Below are 21,434 nucleotides of genomic sequence, written 5' to 3' on the forward strand. Positions count from 1 at the left end.
TTGCTGGCTCATGATCATCCTGTTGTCCACCAGGACTCCCAGGTCCCTTTCCACAGAGCTGCTCTCGAGGAGGTCAGTCCCCAACCTGTACTGGTGCATAGGGTTATTCCTCCCCAGGAAAGACTCCCACTCTTCTGGCTAGCTGCTTTTGGGCCACTACGAGGGAAAGAATCTATTGCTATCAGAGAGGATGCTAGCAAACAACAGGCACAATCCGTATCTGACCAAAAAACATCATCTCTACAGGAAGATGAAAGCTCTATGCCCCATCCTCTCCCCTACTGCATCACCAGCCCAAACACCCACCTCCCCTCTCAGCTATCTGCCATGCATACCGTGAATCACGACAAGGTCCTGGTCCCCAGCAAAGCAGAACCAGGTGCTGCAAAGAAGGAAGAAAAGTGAGAATAACACCTCCCAAACAACCTGCACCACCACACTGGCTGCACACATGCATACAGGAGTCTTCCCCTGCAGGCAGCACCAGAATGCACAGCTGCAATCTCCCCTGCATCACCTCCACATTGTGAACGGCGTTTGAGGGTTATAGCCATAGTTTAGAATCTATAAGCAGTTCTCATACACAGCAAGCTGTGGTAAATCCCTAGCATGACATCAGTGCTACGAGGCTAGAAGAAAGGAACTAAAGCAGCAGCCCAAAACAGAAAGGAGGAAGAATTTAGGTCACCCAGGTCCTACCTGCCACTTAACTTCCCTCTCTTTGATAGTCTCCCTGCATTTGCAAGCTGCTGCAGAAGTGACAGGAATCTCAGCAGAAAGCTCCGTCACACTTTGTCCCTGTGCAACAATTCAAAATTACCCTTTGAAGCAGGCAGCACCTATGCACACTTCAATCACTGACAGCATAAAGCCGTGCGCAGTGGTTGGGTTTGGGCTCTGAAACTAGTATCCCATCTCAGCTCATCACAGCTCAGGAAGCGTGGCCCAGAGAGCGCAATGCCAGGTTCTTCTCGGCCCTTGCACTACAAGGAAGAAATACTAGGAGCTTAGGGTCAGAAGCATGGAGGATACATTTGTTGTGAGTTTAAGCTGTGTTGCTGAAGATGTTTTGCTCTGCTTTGCATGTGTGTCTGTTCTGGGTGGTTTTCCTTGTGTTTAAAAAAAAAAAAAAAAAAGGCATACTTAAAGTCTACTTTACAAAACCTCAGCAAATTAACACTGATCTTTTCCAGACAATTCTTCAAATGAATGTTCTGCAAATGCCTCCTCACAGCATGCAAAGATTTAGATACGCTGGAACTGGCTCCGCAAAGGATGCTCTCTAACAAGAGGAATTTAAGCACTGATACCAGTTCAATTTGCCGCTTTTTGATTTTAATATAAAAAGAAATACTTTCTGCAAGGAGAGATTCAGCTTTCATCACCAGAACCCTAGTACAGACTTCGCAGGCTAAGCCAATTCACAGATAAGCACTTTTCATAAACATTACATATTTCTTGGCTTACACAGGTTCTGGAGAATGAAAGAACAGGCTGTGCTGACATCTGGTGGCTTTCTCTGCAGACAGTTTATGGCAATAGGTCTTGGCTTTTTACTGCTTTTTTTTTTTTTTTTTGCATTCCTGATATAACTTCTCTTGTTTCCTTCCAAGATACAAAGCATTATGATAAAAACACTTTTGTTTCCACTGACCAGTGGACAGTGCTGTCCTCCGGTAAAGCAAAAAGGGATCCTTTGTTGTGCACTATTAGTGACAGTGTAGAAAAGGTCTCCTCTTTATTTCAAAGCATATTTCTTCGTGAATACAAAGAAAAACGTACATTCACTGCCCCAGGAAATGCTGCTATTGCATATCAGATGAGGTGCAAACCTAACCATTAAAATAGCAGCAAGAAGCAAAGGGAAGCAGCAGGGAAAACACGCAAAGGTGTGTCTGTTTCTCTAACTCAGTAAGAAAGTAGGTAGTAAGGAAAAGTCAATGTCCTGATAATATGAAAAGTAGCAAAGTTGTCTACTGGGCATTGTTGCTTGACTCATTAATCATTTGCAAATCTGTGCCAAGTAGTACTATGAAAACGAAGTCATGGAAGCAGGATCAGGTGCCAGCCAGGAAGACTGAGCTCAGTCCAAACTGTTCAATAAGCAAAAGCGTGCACTGGCCTTAAGCATTTGTGATGCCTCCAGCCAGCTGCCATTGCTCTGAAGCCAGAATCCTATCAGTCATACGAGACCAAGAATAAGTTATCGCGTGTTCTGGTTTTTCATTCTTGATCTCTGGACACTCAGGATTTCTCTGGCTATTAACTTCCAAGGACAGGACCCACAGATGTCCTGTCATGGTTGCGGTAACTCTTGGACTGTTACTTGCAAGCTCATTTTTAAGTAAATGGTATGTGAGGGGATGTGCTGAATACTCCCAGGGAGTGAAAGAGAAACACCACAGCTTACAACATATCTCTGGATCACCTTTAAGACAGAATGTTTACATCAGATAAAGCAGTTCCCCAACTTTAACCACGGTGCATATCAGTTCTTTGAGGACTCCTTTATGCCATTGGTAACTGTCAACATTTAACTTGGCTACCCATGTCAGCAGTTTTCTTTGCTCTTGCTTCTTCAAGAGGCGACATAACTACCTACACAAAAACTGTTGCATGCAGAAAGTATAACGTGACAAAAGTCAGAAGAAACAAGATGCCTATTCCACAGTTTGAGTTCAATTCCAAAAATTATTAAAACGCACCATTTCCATACCTTTAGTGCTATGAAAAGCACCACTACTCCAGTATTTCTGTACGAAGTGTTGTACATTCAAGATTTTTGATGTTTATTCAGTTACACTGTTACCTTTTCCTCTTCTTCATGATAATTCCTAATTTCCTCCCCTCTCCTTTAGTACCTATGCTTCCACACCTCCTAACCAAAATTCCAGTCTCTCTGAAGTGATTTTTTTTCTCCAGGAAACACTCAAGCCCCACACACACTCCTGGCTTCCAGTCGCACTGCCTTTCCCAGCTACAGTGCTATAACCCAGGAGTTGTATCTTAATTTCAGCACCCACTCTGGATGCTGTTCTTTCTGTTTAAATAAGAAAAAAAAAAAAAGCTGGTAGAAGGCTCCAAGAACATCATACTGAAACATGAATCCTTAGTAACCCCACAATGTCTAAGAACACTAGCAAAGCTACTTGATTTACCCCACTACACAAAATGGAGAAGCCACCTTTGATTAACTGTAATTGTAAACAAATGCAGTTCATGGTCTCTGCCAGGATGACAAACCACGGCACCAACTCTGTAGGTGGTTTCCTTCAATAGAAAGAGGATTTCATAACAGCATGGGCAAAGACATCTCAGTCTTTAGTAATTTATTAGCCAGCATCCACAGATTTCATTCAATATTCAGCAATCCTGGACTCAAACCTACTTTGACACAAGGCTATACCATATCCCACCAAAAAAAATGTTTGAACAGCATCTGTCTCAACAAATTCTCGGTTATTATCTATGGTTTTGTGGGGTGTATTTGAAAGAAGTGTTATTAAAGGTCCAATTAAAAACAAAAAGTCACAGTAGAAAAACACTTCAGGAAGAAACCAGTTACAAGTATGGCCATTGAGAGCGTTACAAAAGGCTCTACTGTGCTGCTGCAGAAAGCAGCCAATGAAGTGCCATTGCCAGAGTGAACTGAGCTCACAAAGCAGTAGTTTAGCTTCTCTTTCCAAGGGAAGAGTTAATCTGGAGTGCCAGACACATCATTCTCGAATATTTGCATCAAAACATTTACAGATACTGTAGAATTGCTCTTTCACTCTGCCATACTTTATGTGGCACTGAACATTTGTAACTGTACTAGCCCAGAAAGGAGAGTTGTTAAAATTTGGCGAGTCTTTCAAACACAAACGCCTTAGAGAAAAGGGATAACAAAACCAATCCAAATCTGTCTGAAAGGGCTGGAGACCAAATTCAAATCCTCAGAACAGGAGGAAAAGAATGACAGGGTTTGCTCAGTCTCAGAGCCTGCGTGTGCTGACAGATGTCATCATGCCTCGGTAGGACAGTCTGAGACATCGATCTCTCTGATATGCCACCTTACAAAGTTACCTTCATTATTGGAAATTTGGCTGAACAAAGCTGGTGTACTCTGGAGTGCAATACTTTGGCTTAAACTGAGAAAATGAGTACAAACTGCTATCAGCCAGATTAATAGGCAAACATGACAGACTGCAAGAAGGTAGCTGAGACATGAGCCCATGTTTGGGGAGCAGGTACCAGCAACAAAAAGGTGGACAGGACAGAAGGAGAGAGCAAGGGATAAGTTCTCATCACAAATTCATCACAGCATGCATAACACTACAAGATAAAGATACAATCACCCTTTTAATCGCAGATGACAAAGCGGTAGACTACGTTCACAAGAGAATAAAACTCTGAAGCAAAGCTGTCGGTGAGTAACACCAGCTACCAAAATCAGCCTAAACCAGACAGTTGTCAGGAAGGATGAAGAAAATGAGGTGGGAACAATACATAGAGGTTTCTTTGGCCCTACATCTAAAGTAAAGAGAACTTTTATTTACATACCTTGGAAATCACACATCTGCTTTCACTATCACGTCAATAAAAAAAAAATCATCATCAGAGCTCTAGGAAACAATAAGCTTACTTCTCTGGAAAGCCTCTTGTGGAAATGGTGTTGTCAGCTCTCACCCAAGGCTGAGGGTGGATGTATGGGTCTAAAGCAACTGCACAAGAGGTCTCATTTGATTTAGCAGAGCCTATGCCCAAAAAGCCTGATAAGGCAGAGAGCCAGCATCACTTCTATTTCAGTGAAGAGAGGCTTAAAGGCATAGTGTCCTATCTTGGTACCCCCTAAAAAGCACTTTCATAAGCAGTATCTATCTAAAGATACTTTACTGGATGCATTATTATTTTTTCTTATTCTTGATTTGGTTAATGTAGCAGGAGAGCCTGGAATTACCAAGAACTAACATATACCAACAGAGTATTCAGCTCTTGGAAAGCAGGAAAGAATCAATTCCAGTCTTGAAGACATGTGGCTCACAGACTGGGACTTTCCTCGCAAAAATGCGATCAATCAGGTTTTATTCTTAAAACTGAAACCATGAGCTTTCACTCCATCTGGGAAAATGCCCAATTCCTACTTATGCACACTGATGTGCTGGCAGAACTCTGCTACCTCTTACATGACGGTGTCTCCACGAAGTAAAGCTAGAAACAGGTGAGCTGGTCTTCAGAACACAAAAGCCTCCCCCCAACAGTCATCTTTCCCTTTCAGCATGCAAAAGAGGGCTGGAAGAGAGTACAAAGGAAAGCATTCACCAGTGAAGAGCATGAAACACTGAAACACTTGCCAGTCTGCACCATTTAAACAAAAGAGACCAAACATAAAATGAGAAAAGTAAAGCTATGACTTGAAACACAGAGATTCTCTTTGCAAGTTCTCTAAAATATCCAGGGATTTGGTCATAAAACGTTTCCATTTTCATTAGAACTTAATACTGTGATGGGACTCACTGTGCACTGTATAATCTCCATATGTAGCTAATGTCTGCTGTAGGATCACACCAAGAACGCATGTCACAGGTCAGAGATTGCACCGCCTGCATCGTAAGAGGCAAGCAAAGGAAGAAGAAATGCGAGAAAGAACAAAAGTCATTTATGTCCCCAGTTTTCCTTCTCTCAGTCTTAGCATATTGACAGAAATTAATTTCTATAGGAAGGGAATTGCACTGTTTGCAAAGCAATCCTCTAGGATTTATTGATCTTTAAGAAAAATCTCATTAAGCAGAATAAGGAAAATTTACAACAGGTATGGGAAAACAAAACAATCTCTTGGGATCTTCACCAGGCCGAAACAGGATTAGCTTTGTAGTTTCTGTAATCTTCCTCACAGAAGAATGCTAATTCGGTCTCATTTGCTAGAACGAATAAAAAAAATTAGATATTTAGCACACCAGTAAATGAACCACCCAACAATCAGCTATTCAGAATCTTCGAAGACAACCAGCAACTTTTTGGTCAAGGACAATTATAAATCACCACACTTTTTTCCCCCCCGTCATATTTTGCAAGAAAGATTCCAGTATTAAAGATGTCATTTAACCTTGTTAAAAACAAAACAAACAAACAAAGAAAACCCACAAAAAAAGAACCTGAATATATAGAAGTAAATATGTACACAAGACCCCTCAAGATTTGTTTAACACAGCCTCCAGAATTGTTTGTATAAGCATTCAGCAAATTAAGTGATTGCATATGTAACGCCTTCAAATGCTAGAAAAATAATGAAGCATGATTTTCTCTTTTTTTGTGCATTTTTCTGTTAGGAAAGGGAAAAAGAAACTATTTTTTCCATTAAATTAGCCTGTAGGTATAATAATTTAATACTTAGAGGATCAGTAGAATATTTTACAGATCACTTTACATTCTCCCTCATGACCCATCAAAATATGTGTCTGAAGAAGTTAATTTTTTGCCCTGCTGATGATTAATTCATGAGGCTTCAACAATATGCAAAGTGAAAGACACAAATTGGCTTCTCCAGCAATACCTTCAAATACCTCTAATTATTCACAGGGGATATGGCAGAGCTAAAGGACCCACAAAGGTTCAGAGCAGTCACAATTCTTTCAACCCAGTAGGTCAAGGACTTCCTCTTCTAAAACAATAAGTCAGCAACATTACTAATTCAGAACAGAGACAAATCTGATGGAAAGCCTTCACAATTATTAAACATGGAATTCTTTAAGGTGCTGAGCCAATAAGTTCCACATTCGTTTTTTAAATTAAACCTGAAGTTAATGAAGTCTGCCTGTCTTGTAAAAAAGGAAAAAAAAAAAAGAGCAGAAGGGGTTTTAGAATCTCAACTAGAAAACAGACAAGACTGTTTGCAATGAATACAGAACACTTTATTAACATACACTCTGCTTAAAAAAAAAACCAACCCCAAAACAAACAGGCAAGCATTAACTTTGCTGACTAGATAATAACTGTAATAATAATCACTGCCACAGAGGCTTTACCGAGGATACTTATCTAATGTCCTCATAATTTATAACTCTCTAGCCCAATCCCATAAAGTGCCAAGGGCAATCAATTGCAGCTTAGAAAAAAAATGTTCTGGGTGTCTCAGAATTTCACAGATTTTCTCATGGCAATTCTCTGCATTATTCCAGTAAATTTTGTCCAGACTAGATATTGGAAAAATGTAATACGCCAATAGGAGATTTCAAATCTTCTTACTGATTTAAATGAAACTGTACAAAATGAGGACCAGTGGTATATGTTATCATACTGCACTTCCTGGGTTTACTGTTTTCCACTTCTTGTTGAAGAAGAAAAGTAAAATTTTCAAGATCCCACTCCTAACTTAGCTAATTTTCATATCAAGATATACTGGAACACATCAAAATTCAAAACGGAATAATGGCGTGCTGCATTTTACAAATCAAGAGTTTTCCCAATACCCACTATAGACTAATGACTAACTGCTGTTAGTTATTCTAAAAAAAAAATTAAAAGCAGCTTTAAGTTGTTCTCTACCCTGAATAAGGCACCCCTTCTCTTTGTACAGAGACAAAGAACAGACTGGTCTAATCCTATTTCCTTTCCCTGCAACATTTACTCTGAGGCTTTAACACCTTTTTCAAGATCACATCCAACTGTTTCGCTGCTGCAGCTACAATCCTAGTTTCAAAGATGGATAATATATACAAATATCAATACCTTTTTGAAAGAAGGCAGCTCTGGACAATGTCATTTCTAATTCAACATTTGCCACTGTCATCGGTCCCTCTCCTGAACTGCATTGCCTCTTATGCCTTAGGTAGATAAAAATCATGCCTAAATGAATCTTCTGCTAACTAAATTACAAATCGATAAAACTTGAGTGCCAGTAATCCTCCTTACAGAGGAACCTTTTTTTTTCCCCCCTCCTGATAAAAAGACCCGATTTAGTACAAACAGCCAGGGAATAACTATCATTCACATTATAGGAATGCCAAAAGACCTTTAGGAAAGGTATACTGAGGCCAGTTGCAGTGCACCCCAGAGAAAAATGTTAAAGACACATCCCAAGTCACTTAAAACCAGAAAGTAAATGGAAGGAAACAAAAGAGCCAAGAAACCTACGAGAAAGAAATCCCATTCACTAGCTGGGGAGCAATCAGAGGGCGTCAGGAACAGGAGGGAGCTTTCTCTGTGAAACCCCTGCACTTAGAGCACTGGCAGTTATGCGTTACAGCTAGGCAAATCAGATTAAAATGAGCGAATGTCCATATCAAGGTGGAATGCAACTACATCCCTTAAGTACCCTGCTGCCACAAAGTCATTCAGCCACATTTATGAGAAGCCCAAAGGACATCCAGGGACCATGAATTTTATCATGACAGACATTTCTTTACATTACCAAAAGACATGCCCTATATGTAGTCCCCTGTCAAAATGTGAGAAATCAGGTCAAGTTTCAACTCTTTGCTATGTTCAGCACATTCTCTAAATGATACTGCTTGAGCTTTCCTGAGCAATCTGGCTATCAGGCACTGTATGCTGCACATTAAACAAATCTAATCTTATTTCATTATTCCATGCTGGTTCCACTACTTACATTTCTAACCAAAACATCAGTTTAAATGTTACTGATAAGACTAAGCAGACACGGTACTAATAACCTATCTGTCAATCATTTAAAATTACTCTCAGCAGAATTATAAGCATACCCTCTAAAAATCACAATTTGCATTCTGAACATTTGGAGTGCAGATACCTGCTGCCCTCGGTCCAATGATTTGAATGTACATTATCCCCCCCTTCTTCCCTGAATAATTATCAAGTAGTGTAAAGAGCATCAGGAATAGCATTTACTTTTCAGCAGGCTATCCAAACATAATCAGCCAGTTATCAGTTTAATGACAACCACAATGAACAGCACCTTCAGTCAATACAAATGTGTTCCTACCTACTCCAGCTGCTTTCAGTGTACTGTCGTCTTTCAAAATCAGTTTGTCATCGTCTTCCAAACTCACAACAAGTTCACCAGTCTACAAATCAGAGAACCAGAATACAAAGATAAGGATTTACTGGCTGTCTCTGCCCCAGTCCTGCTTGACAGTGCAGAGATCTGCCTGCATTAAATCACATAAAAGGGGAAGAATACAGCTAATAATCATACCTTAGATTTGTGTGCTTGGTGAATAATCTTCATTGTATCTGAAAGAAAAGACGTTTTCCTTAAATAAGGCTTAAGAGGCTGGTAACGCTGAAAGTTGTACTTGGAGAGACAAACAAAGGGGCAAGATTCAAAATCATTTATTATTAACAATTCCATATATTCAGTCTAAAAGAGGAGAAAACATCTTAATTTCCCATTCCTACAGCCAGTCTTAAACCAGTCAATCCAACATTAAAGTACCATATCCTATTGGGCTTCTGTCTGGTGGCTGAATTACAGTAACTAACTCATGACCATCCCAATTGCCAGTCAAAACACATGTATTTAAATGCCAGTTAGGGTGTTTTGACCTAACAGGTCTTACACATGCAATAGGGGCAGGACAAACAGCATTTATACAGCGACAACTACTACAGGTAAGTTGGTAGGCAGCAAGTAATTAAGACACAGTAACCTGACCACTTCAGATCATTCCTTGAAAATTCCCTTACCGTGAAGAAAGCACCCATGCAGACATTTTGTTAAGTCAGTCCGTTTTCCATGAGCATGTACAGCCTTTTTAATCCTATAACCTCTTCAGTAATATTTATCTCTTTTGTGTTTGTGCAGTGTAGCACATTAAGAAATTATGCTATATAAAAAAAAAAATATCGCTTTCCCCTGGCAATGTGGGCAGGGCTTTGTTAACAGAAGGGAAAAACAGGGGAAAATAATGTGGTCACTAAAGTAACCAGATGAGTGCAAAGATCCAGAGGGAATGGAAGTCAGAAGATGCCCATGCAGTACTAAAAAAAAAACCCAAACAAAACCAAAAAACTCGAACTCCGAAGCCTCTGTGTTTGAACAAATTCAGAATAACACATCAATTCCTTCCCAACAAAGAAGAAAAACCAGTTGTTTGCCTGCTCATTTTCTGTTCTAGTTTGGTTTTGTGCATTAACCGAATACTACATGTTGAAACAGTCTTGTAAAAGAAGGATGCAAGAAAGTTAAATATAGGCTAATACAACTTTCAAACTACCAAGAGCAAGTAATCAGATGCTCAGAATAACAGAAATCACATTCCCATTCAAAAGTTTGCTTCCATACCACTCTGGCCCATTTTGAATATTTTATTTAAAGCACTACATAAGGTCAAAACTACTCTGTGTTCCCACTAGAGAGGTCACTGAGAAGGCAGCCTTAGCATGCTGTAATAAGTGCAGTATTAGAAGAAAGACACATACTAAATTGCAACTACCAGGATCCATCTTGCATAGAAGCATTGCAAAAAGACTAAGTGATTACAGCAAAAATATACTGCAATCATGAAACCTTTCTACCACAGCAAATACAATCCAGCCTCTGCCTCTTAGTTTTAAACTCACCATGTACTTTGTCACATTTCCTTTCCTCTTGTCTTTGCTCATTCTCTGAACTATTGTCTCAATTTCACTTCTTCACAACTCCACCACTGGCATCCAGCAGTTCACCGTGTCTTTATCTGAGCTATTAAATGGCTTCTCTAACTCTGTTACAGAGATGGAACTGCAGTCTCTTCTCATCCCAGCTAAAGCCTTATGTCCTCTCAATAGCCTTTGCTATTTCATCCCCATTTAGTCCCACTCAATCATATTTCCAGATTTTTATCTTTCCCTTTCTGGTAATACATCTTCTGTGACAACAGATAAGAAATCACTTTCTAAGTCTGATTCTGTGAAGTACCTACCATATTGCTCCACATTAATGGAAAAAAAAATATTTGAGAAGCAGCTTATGAGACAAGTTGGCACCCAGGCTGCCATCATCAGTGAAAAGATGGCAATGACAGGGTAGGAAGATGAGAAGATTGACTCAGAAGAGTTCTAGACTGAGAAAAAGAATGATGTGCACAAAGAAATGCAGAGAAAACGAAAGCCTTAAGCTTTGGGATGTGAGTTAGAGCATCAAGCTGGGAGGAAGAATGTAATGGCATTATATATGGTGTTGAGCGAACAAAGTGGTGCTGAATTCTGGAGAGAAGGAAGCCGACACAGGCAAGGCGAGAGATAGCCAGGTCCAGCTGAGATTTCTGGCACTGCCAAACAACGCAGAAGGAAAAATCTGATTCTTACTAACACTATTCACATAGAAGTCTCACTGCCCTTTCATCACCAAAATACAAGAAAGACAGTAGAGCACACAAGAGATGCCAAAAACATGAACCTGGATGATTCACAGCCCAAGGGGAAGGTGAGGAACTTGGCTTTGATTTTTCTGTGTGAAAATTTCCACAGATAGCACCATCCCACTAAAAGTGGGCCCCTACTAACTGGTGTAACAGGTTTTAAAGCTCTGCAGTGTTTTTCACCCACATTATGCTCAGTCCTACACAGCCAAATCAGGTGCTCAGCCACAACAGATGCCTTAGGAAAAAATAAACTGATGCCCTAAGTGATGAAAGAACTAGCAGCAGGGAAAGGCAACACCAGGAATACAAGTGATAACAGCTGTTCCCCTCATTTAGCCAAAGCCCCAGATGTTAGGGGGAGAAAGGGCACCTCCAAATTCAAACTTACAGTTAGTTGTAGACCTTAAATAATATATTAAAAATAATAGCAATGTTCAAGTCCTTGCCACTTCGGTATCGTAAATCTTAATCCCTAAGTCTTTTTCTGCTTTCATTTTGCACTGTTTTACCATCAGCAAGAACACAGAATGAAATGCTTGTTCGTTGGCTTGGGTTTTCTTTTTTTAATAGGCAAATCGAGTCTATTACCATTCACATGTATTAAATAGGTTCCCCATTCAGTTCTTTGAATCACTGAAGAGGAAAGAGTTTGTCAACTCCAAGAACATGGGAGACAGAGGATCACTTGCAGCAAAACTCCAAGGGAACTTTCAGAATTGCCAAGTTTAGGAAAAGATATGTTACTGACATCCGAGTTAACAAACTCCAAGAAAGGAAGTAATTTACTCTATTTTGAAAGTATATTCTGTCCCAAACAGATGAATTGCACATGTTCATGCCAATCTTCACAAAAAGGAAATATACACATAGCTTTACATTAGAGGATAAAGTCAGCATAAATTTCATAACAGGCTATTTCATTCCGTCAGCTTGTATTTAAGAGCTTTCATATCTACTTTGAGCAAAGCTCCCTTGTTTCTCTTATATTGTGTAAATTATTTATGTCTTAAGCATTTTCTATTTATTTTCTTCAGCTCCCACTTCACCATCCTTTCTGACTTCACAATTACTAAATAGATACTGAAATACATAAGCAGATAGAGAACTACAATTTCAAAGCATTTGAGATCACAAGCTGCTCGCTAGAGTAAAAGACAGAGTTAAAAGGCACTTATGAAAGTAATAAAAAATTAATACCAAAACCCATCATACCAATTAGCAAATAGTGTATAACATGCAGCCTAATTCAAAGATTAATACAGAACTTCAAAATAATGGTCAAGTGTTGTAGACGTGATCTGAGTTGCATAACCCCAGCTACAAGAGCTGGAAAGAACTGCAAGTACAGGCAGGCACTGCCACCAACACAAGTATTCTACAGCAGTTGTCTTCTAAATTGTATAGAAACTGGTATAAAATACTATGTCTGCATTTTACAGGAATTAAAACAAGAAAAACACCCACATACCATACTTATAATTTTTGAAAGGAGGAGGAAGTCCTGTTCTTGAAGGCACATCTATTAAAATAAAAGCATCAAGTTAAAACAAAGTTGTCCTTTATTTATTTCCAGTATTTTATGCATGCATCCTGGACATCCTTTACATCAAAATAAATCCACAACACCGGAGACTTGTTTGAGCATCAAATACTAAACCACAACCTTTGGCTCAGATTTTATAGTTACTCCATATCTGATTACCTTCACTTGAGCATGAAGTCCCTCTGAAGAAAATGACCCATGAGGACAGCGAGTCAGTGCAATTATGATATGATCACAGAAGTCTGATCCTTCAGAAATCTGCCAGGAACATCCTGTTAGTGGGCTACAGCATCTCTTCCTACCTTATACAAACAGCCAACAACTGTCATTCATAACTGAATTGTTCAGTAAACACAGCCATGCAAACCAGCCGCAAAAAGGAAGAAAATTAACTCTTTAGCGACATGCAGGACACAGCCCATAAGCAACTGCAAGAACACTAACACTTTCCCTGGTGCTCGTGTTCCCAGTGACACCCAGGGATTTAACCAAGTCCTTGGAAGGCCTAGCCACCTGTGGGGTGCTCAGCAGCAAGGCAGCCAAAACCATCATTTCATCAGTAGTCCAACAATTTATCTCAAACTCTCCCTTCAAAACAGATGACAGTAAAGGAAGGAACACAGTTTTTGGACCACAAACAGCACTGTCCATCCATCTGTGGAATGAGGTTCCAAAAAGTCTTGTCTAAGACACCAACTTTGTTTCAAATAACAGTGAGTTTCAATACTGCACACATCAAAAGCAAGTTTCTTAGCATTGTTTTTTATTTTATTCTTCGTAAGAGCAGCTGAACCATATGTTTTGAAAGTGCTTGCAGTTTTCTAAAAGCATCCTAAGATCCTGCCGTGCCCATCACTGTCTAGAAGCTGCTGAAAACACAATACAGCTGTGAGGCCCAGGGCAATGTCCCAGGAGTTGCTCAAATGTTATCAGCTATAACAGTTCAAGACTTGTTTAAGCTGACTTCATGCAAAAAAAAAAAAAAATCAGGATACTATTCTGCACCCTTTGAATGTCTCCATTTAGGTGTGTAGAAATACACCTGCAAGATTAGGGTAACACCCTAATGACTGAGTCGCTGCGTGGGCTGCTCTACCCTAATTAACTTTTAGATACGCTGTCACTTTCAACCAGGCTTCTAAAACGTAAAGCCCATAGATGAGTAAATCTGCACCACAAAGCTCAAGATGGAGACAAACTCAGAAGAAAACATGCACAGTGAGACCTCACAGTGTCAAAACCAATTTTTCAAGATCCTCTCTTCTCACAAATAGCAAACAGACTTGTGTTCCCACATTCCACATATTGGTGTAGTTCCTAAGGATCAAAGGCTCTCTAAATTCTATTAATTTACTCCTGTTAATTTATGAATAGCTGCCTGACAGCACCACTCAAGGAGCCTGAGGCACTGAGCCAAATGCAGCAATGCCCTCCTCTCCTTTTGACTAAAGATGGGGATTTGGGCAGGGGGAGAAGTCTTCCCAAATTTAGGCATGGCACACTGACCATGGAAGCTCTTATTAACTCCAGACCTCTCATCCAAGGGAGGAGAGCACACAGGGGATGTAAACACAAATCTGGCATCTCTACCAAAGCCACAGAATTCCCATTCCCTCCACTTTCTTGTGCAGACAGCAACACATGGGACTGAAACGAATGAATAAGACAATGGTCCCTTACCCTTCCGCACAAAATTAATGAACTGCTTTACTGTCTGATCCAAGTTAACTCCATGATACACCACAGGTCTGAAGTTCCGGTGTTCAAAAGAGCGAACAAGACGGACTGTGATGGTTGAGCTTTCTGCTGACATGAGAATTAATTCTGAATAACCTGGAAAACATTAAAGACAGGAATTATTGCCTTTCCTCTGTGTACAAGCACAGCTAGAAAACATGGTGCAGGTGGGCCTCATGCAAAAACATGGCGAGAAATTCAACAGCATTATGTCTTTCAGGACTTCACTTTTAGTATTTCTACAGAAGCACTAACAAGATCTCAAAACAAACAGGGTTACCTAGGATATTATCGATACTGCACACCAAATAGTCCAGTATTTGTACCCATGCTGTGTAATAGAGCACCAGACTCCCTACTAAACAGGCCAAAATGTTATGGATAAATGCAAGTATGTCATTGGGGTTTTACGTGACTGCAGACCTTACCTGCTGGGTTAGTAACCTTGTGCTCTAAAAGAATGTACTAACATGAACAAAACCAAAACCTTTTTAATAAACTTATGTTGCAGAGAGCATAATACCCTGAAAAATGCCTAAGCTCTTACACAACGCTCATTTTCACCTCCGTACAGAAAGTGGAAAAATCTCCCCCACATAACACATGCAAATAATTCTCCTGGTATACTATTACATAATTAAGGGGTTTAATTTAATTTATAATAGTAGATCTCTACAATGGCTCTACAGGGCTTATACTACTGTAACAGAGAGCAGAACCTACAATGGAGGGGCCTTATCAACCCGAGCCCCTCTTCAAACAAGCCCACACCTTGTTCCCTCGGGTTCTTTCTCTCCACAGGAAAATGAGCTATTTCCCACTTCGGCAATCTTCTCTATTTTTGGTGCTGGGTATTCCTCAACAACCTTGTTTTCTGGTCACACGCTAAACTACCATGGCTGCTGCAGCAAAAAGCAAAGACTGCAGTCCAAGTGCTGCAACATCAGTCAGGGGCACAGCACAACCTCCACAACTCCTTAGAAGCCATTTCAGTCACCACTTCCAGACCTGCAAGGGATTATCTTACCTATTCATCCCTTTATCTTCTTTTTTTTTGGTGTGTGTCTTTTTTTTTTCCTTCCCTTTTTTGCTGGGGAGGGGAGATTATTTAAGCACCCCACCATCATGCAGGTATCCAGGTACCTCTCAGTCTTTGCTGTATTTGTCCTAGCTGTACCTTAGCAAAGTAACGCAGTAATATTTTCTTCACATACTTTCTGCAGAACGGGGATGCAGACCTTCCACGTCGCAAGGCAACTTGCTTTTATATCCCCTTGGTTAGTAATTCCCATGCCATTTTCATTATAAATAAGCTGTGATACACACACACAAAAAGATGCCAATCAAGAAAAACCTACTTCACACCCGAAGATAACTAGATTTATATTAAACAGCAAAGACGGATACTTTCTTGATGCTATTCCACAAGGGCTTGAGATCCGGAGGGCACAGCAAAAACTAAAGAAAAAGGGACAGCGTTCAATTCACTTTCTCCTGAGCAGCGTGGAAGAACACGGTAGGAATAGAGATTTGGGAACGCAGACAATTAGAAATCACAGAATCTCACAGAATCACAGAATTTTCAGAGTTGGAAGGGACCTCTAGAGATCATCTAGTCCAACTCCCCTGCTAAAGCAGGATTGCCCAGAGCACATTACTCAGGACTGCATCCAGGCGGGTTTTGAAAATCTCCAGAGAAGGGGACTCCACACCCTCCCTGGGCAGCCTGTGCCACTGCTCTGCCACCCAAACCATAAAAAAGTTTTTCCGTGTGTTGGAATGGAACTTCCTATGTTCCAACTTGTGCCCATTGCCCCTCGTCCTGTCACTGTGAACCACTGAGAAGAGTCTGGCTCCATCCTCCTTCAACCCACCCTTTAGATACTTGTAAGCAATAATAAGGTCTCCCCTCAGCCTTCTCTTCTCCAGGCTAAAGAGTCCCAGCTCTCTCAGCCTTTCCTCATAAGGGAGATGCTCCAATGCCTCAATCATCTTGGTTGCCCTTCGCTGGACTCTCTCCAGCAGTTCCCTGTCTCTCTTGAACTGGGGAGCCCAAAACTGGGCACAGTATTCCAGTTGTAGCCTCACCAGTGCCGAGTAGAGGGGGAGAATGACCTCCCTCGACCTACTGGTCACGACCCAGCACCGATGGGTCACATTTACTGTACAGACCCATCTAGGGCCGGGGCCAGGTACTACCCAGCGTCTGCTCAGAGACAACACAGCAGGTTCTCCTCACGGCGCTGCCCGGATCAGCGGCGCCGAGGGTCACTATCTCTCGTGAGGCGGAACCTCCGGCGGAACCTCCCGCAGAACCTCCCCCGGGACCTGCCCGGCTCCCAACCGCCAGCAGCAGCGCCAGGACCCGCAGCGGAGAGCCGCCCGGCCCAGCACGTCTCCCCGAGCCCGAGCGCCCTCCCCTCAGCCCCCACACCGCCCCGTCCCGCCCGAAAGGGACCGCTAAGGGCCCTCAGCTTTACTACCGACTCCCCGCCGGCACTTCCGGGTCCTCTGCTGGCCCCGCCTCACACAGCTCCACCAATCGCATCCTTTCGGTGGCACCCAGCGCACCGCGGGATTGGCTGGGAGGCGGCCTCTCTCCGCCCTCCGAAGCTCTCCCGTTGGGCAACGAGCAGACTCACCTCTCACGCTAGCGGGAGTCGTGCCACCACTCTCCGAAGCCCGCCCCCTCCGCGTCGCCCTCGCATTGGCCCTTTGCCTGGCTTCTCCCCGCCTCCGACAGGCGCCGATTGGCGCCGTGTTGCCCGTGGCGCTGGGATTGGCCAGCCAGCGGTCTGGTGAGGAGTGAAGCGGCAGAGCGGCGGGGGCGGTGCGGCAGACGCCGGGGGGGTCGGGATCGAGCCGGGCTTGTCGCCATGTCTGAGGTACGGGCTGTGCCGGGGGGCGGCTTTGCGGGGAACCGGGCGGGCGGTGGAGGCCGGGGACGCTTCTCTCCCCCTTTTTTGGCGGTAGCAGGCAGCGGGTGCTCACCCCCGCCCCGCCCTGGGGCCTTCTTCCCCCTTCTAGGCCGCGTTCCAGAAGGCCGCTGAGGAGGTGAAGCAGCTCAAGTCCCAGCCCACGGACCAGGAGATGCTGGACATTTACAGCCACTACAAACAGGCCACGGTGGGCGACGTGAACACGGGTCGGTACCGCCTGGGGCCCTGCCCTGTCCTCTGTGTCCCCACTTGCGGCCTGAGGCTGAGCTGGAGGGAATTTGGGAGGGAAAACCTCTCCCCTATTGCGTGTCTCCCTTCGTGCAATCCTGCGGTTGAGCAGAAATGACTCAATACCGACTTGGCATGGATTTGTATGCAGGCGGGCATAGGCTGACCCGATAAGGGTTTGTGCAACTTGTGGTTTTTAGATTAACCCGGGTGCAGTCATATAAATCGTATAGCAACGGTCTGAGAATCCTTTGTGTTAGCTTTGTGCAAATATTGGGTTTGGGACTTTTGGAGACCTCTATCAGTAAGTAGCTGCCTAGGTCAAGGGATGCTGCTTTAACGCAAACACTTCTCAGTGAAACAGCCTTTAACAGCAAGGCAAACTATACAAGTGTGGAATTGCAATAGTTGGGGGGGGAGTTTGTTTAAACTGGATTGGCTACTAAAAATAGTATTGGGAAGCCAAAATGGAAGAACATGAGAACTTTTATAGGAGCTGCAATTAAATATCACATTTTGAAAGGACTAGCAGGAATATCTCTGCAGGTACGCTGTGCAAAATCTCCTGTTTGCTACGCTTCTGTCCCTGGCAGCTCAGCCTAGAAATAAGAATGAAGCCTGTTTCTACTGACCTTGTGTAACACTTGAGTAACTAGAGTTAGAAAGGAAAAAGGTCATTTGTTTGGAGCACTGGCCTCCTGACCCAGTTGCTGGTGAAGTTTATTGGGTGTTGATTGAATTCAAAGCTGACAGTGAAGTTTACAGGAAATGGTAAGTATGGGCACTTGTGGTCTCTCTTTCCCCTGGGATGGGCAGCACCAAGGGAGGAAAGAAGTGACTTTGGTTTTAAGATACCATCCTTTTGGTGTGGCTGGACCTTAGTATTATTAACATTTGCCAAGGTGAAATGGTGCTACAGAGCTGTTAATATACTGACATTTCTGTAAGTCATTGGATTCTTGTGGAGCAGTAGCTAACAAGAGTTGGCCAGAAAAGCAGTCTGTGTAAGAGTGAGCTAGTAGGGATTTTTGTTGGAGAGAAGTGGAGCTGCCAACTAGCTCTGCGGGTCACATTGCCATGCGAGCAGCACAAGGGTATTTTTGTGGCTAATTTACAGGCTACTGTCCAATTCCATTTGTTAATACTTAGAGTTGGCTTTTAAGGAGACAATGAAGAAGTAAAAACAGGGAGGACTTTATGTGAAGAATAACTATGTACACATCCATATCTCATTAATTTCTTCTCTATTTAGCTACAGTGTGGCCTGTAATGAAGTGAGTTAGAATTCAGTGCTTATACCCCTAGATGACAAAACAAATGAAGAGCTATATGTTAGAAACATACCATTAACTTGATGTTAACGAGTTCTAAGTTGTGTGCTACTAGCTTTTAGTTTCACGTCTTTGCGTGTAATGGACCTTAGGGCATTTCTGCTTTACTGTAGAGCTGATGATGCTCTTTAATCAGAGGGCTGTCATGCAACAGCAGTCTCTTCAGAAAGTGTGATAAAACCAAATCACAGTATTTGGTGCTCTTCTGCTCAAATGCTCCTGTCTTAAGGGAACTTGACAGAGACTATCTCTGTGGCCACTGATAGCATTCCAGCATGCTGCCTTCAGCATCAGAGGTGATCTCCCAACTACAGGTTAGTAATAGCTGCAGAGGTGAGCCACTGTGTTTTATCGTAGTTAAGAGCTAAATAGCCTTTGGGAAAATAGTAGGTGTTACCTACACCCAGACCACACAAACTAATTCTGCTGCTTATCCTGTCTTTCTCAGAACGCCCTGGTATGCTGGACTTCAAAGGCAAAGCAAAGTGGGATGCCTGGTATGCATTGAAAGGTAAGTGTCTGTTAAAAAATAAAAATTAAAAAATAAAGCCACAGGCAAACTACTCAGAAAAGTGTATGTGGTTCAGCAATAAATAAAATGGCGTACCCTTATAAGACAAGAGTTCTAAAAGTTGAGAATGCCACATTAATAAACTTACTTTTGATTACCTCTGCAAGGCAGGAGTAATCATTAAAAATGTAGCCTGTGTGAAAGGAAATTATGGTGCAAAATTCCAAGCTGGCCCAAGATGTTACACAAAGGAGAACTGTAGCAGCAGCAGAAACCTAAATCTGTTTTCCAGGTCACAGGCTCGTACCCCAGAGACTGAGCTCTCCCTCCAGTTGTTGTGTTTCTTCTAAAGCTTTCCTAACTGGAAGATGCAGCTGGGCTCTCTACTTTAAATGAGGAGTGGTCTAATCTATGAAAACAGAATTTTCTGGTGTTTTTAAGGAGCCAACACTACATCTAAATGCAGTCTAAGTTGATTGAGTAGCTTTCCTGTAATAATTGGATTAGTTCTATTAACGCCATTCATACTGCTTAGTTGTTGTCTATAGAACTATAACTTTGCGTCGAAATACTGTTTTCTTGTGACTGCTGAGCGCACTTATTTAAAACTTTAATACTAGATTCATGGCCAAGTGACCTTCATGGCTTCTTTGCTCTCTGGTAGCATGCAGCTACATGCTGTAGCAGGGAATTGTGACTTGCATGCAAAAGGTATCAATCTGTAAAAGGTATCTGACTGCTTCCTGTGTTCTGTCCTTCAGGAATGTCCAAAGAAGATGCAATGAAAGCTTACGTAGCAAAAGTGGAAGAACTAAAGGGCAAATACGGCATCTGAGGACTGGATATGACAGCCACTTGCACACACCTGAAACATGCCTTATTTCTAATACTGTGGAAAACTAGTTTCTGAGAATAATTTTAAATACCTAGTGTATTATAGTTGGTTCTCCTCATGCCTGTAGTTCAGGGGAAGCCGTGTACCTGCCTAATGTACTGACACGTTATAAATTCCTTCTGGGAACAAAATCTGGAACTCATTAAAGTGCATTTGGTACTTTAGCTGTTGTGGTGGTCATCCCTTAGAGGCTATTCTGAGCTTGTGCCTTAATTGCCATGTTGCAGCTGGCAAACACTTTTGTGTGAGGCGCAAACCAACCTCTCCGGTCCTTCTGCCACTAGAGGGGGCTCAGTAACCTGTTTCGTGCAATGCGGACTTGTGTCTGAGCCAAACCAGTGATGTCTGATACTGCTGCACCTCCTTTCTCGGGTAGATAAATGGCAACCCACAAAATCTGGAGCACCACAGAGATTATCGTGGAGAGGCTAGGTCTAATGCTGTGTATACTAAGAACAAGGTGCTTGATATTTGTTGCCTGGGGTTTTCTGTGACTTACTCAACAATTGTCAAATCGCACTTCTTGGAGATGTTATTCCCCAACAGCAATGGTTGGGTTCCGAAGAGAAGGCAAATACTTCGTAGTTAAATACAAAACCTCCCCTCTGAAAGAGAAGGTTCTGCAGACGGTGGTGGTGTTCATGCCCTTGATACTGTACTGCTGTAAATACAGAGTGCTGGTGTTGTGGTGAATCAAGTATAAATTGGCTTAATGCTTACAAGGCTGTTCAAACAGGAAGGCTTGCAGTGATCATCAGCAAAAGTTTTGTACAAAACCCACAGTTGTGATCATCTCTAGTAGGCTTTTACCTGTTTTGGTCTGCCTAGCATAGTCTGTTAAGAGTTGCCGAGGCCAGAAAGGGGGACTGACTTTAAAATGTGGCACTGCGCTATTCCGGTGTAGAGCATGCAAGAATAAAGTCACAACTTTATACAGGAATAAGGCATTC

At 42.2% G+C, this 21,434-nt stretch overlaps 2 protein-coding genes across 3 annotated transcripts; one reads left to right on the plus strand and one right to left on the minus strand.

Annotated features, from left to right (window-relative positions):
- Positions 1-5,444: 5,444 nt before the first annotated feature.
- LOC104288445 (chromosome unknown open reading frame, human C2orf76) lies at positions 5,445-14,671 on the minus strand. 2 transcript variants are annotated; one of them, XR_717907.1, is made up of 6 exons: positions 14,524-14,671; positions 12,769-12,819; positions 9,152-9,189; positions 8,939-9,020; positions 7,708-7,802; positions 5,719-5,900 (listed from the first exon to the last, which is right to left on the minus strand). XR_717907.1 is itself a non-coding variant. In XM_009887254.1 (5 exons), the coding sequence occupies exons 1-5, from the start codon at positions 14,654-14,656 to the stop codon at positions 5,824-5,826; spliced, it is 381 nt and encodes a 126-aa protein (XP_009885556.1). In that variant the 5' UTR covers positions 14,657-14,669; the 3' UTR covers positions 5,445-5,823. The 2 variants fall into 2 exon arrangements, 1 of the variants encoding a protein (XP_009885556.1); XM_009887254.1 differs by lacking the exon at positions 7,708-7,802 and having other exon boundaries at positions 5,445-5,900; positions 14,524-14,669.
- A 2,779-nt stretch (positions 14,672-17,450) lies between these two features.
- Positions 17,451-20,648, plus strand: DBI (diazepam binding inhibitor (GABA receptor modulator, acyl-CoA binding protein)). Its single transcript, XM_009887256.1, has 4 exons — positions 17,451-17,465; positions 17,608-17,725; positions 19,527-19,589; positions 20,351-20,648. Exons 1-4 carry the CDS (start codon positions 17,457-17,459, stop codon positions 20,422-20,424), a joined length of 264 nt encoding a protein of 87 aa, XP_009885558.1. The 5' UTR covers positions 17,451-17,456; the 3' UTR covers positions 20,425-20,648.
- The last annotated feature ends 786 nt before the right edge of the window (positions 20,649-21,434 follow it).

The sequence above is a fragment of the Charadrius vociferus genome, unplaced genomic scaffold (genome assembly GCF_000708025.1).
Source record: "Charadrius vociferus isolate BGI_N301 unplaced genomic scaffold, ASM70802v2 scaffold385, whole genome shotgun sequence".
Classification (NCBI taxonomy): Eukaryota; Metazoa; Chordata; class Aves; order Charadriiformes; family Charadriidae; genus Charadrius; species Charadrius vociferus.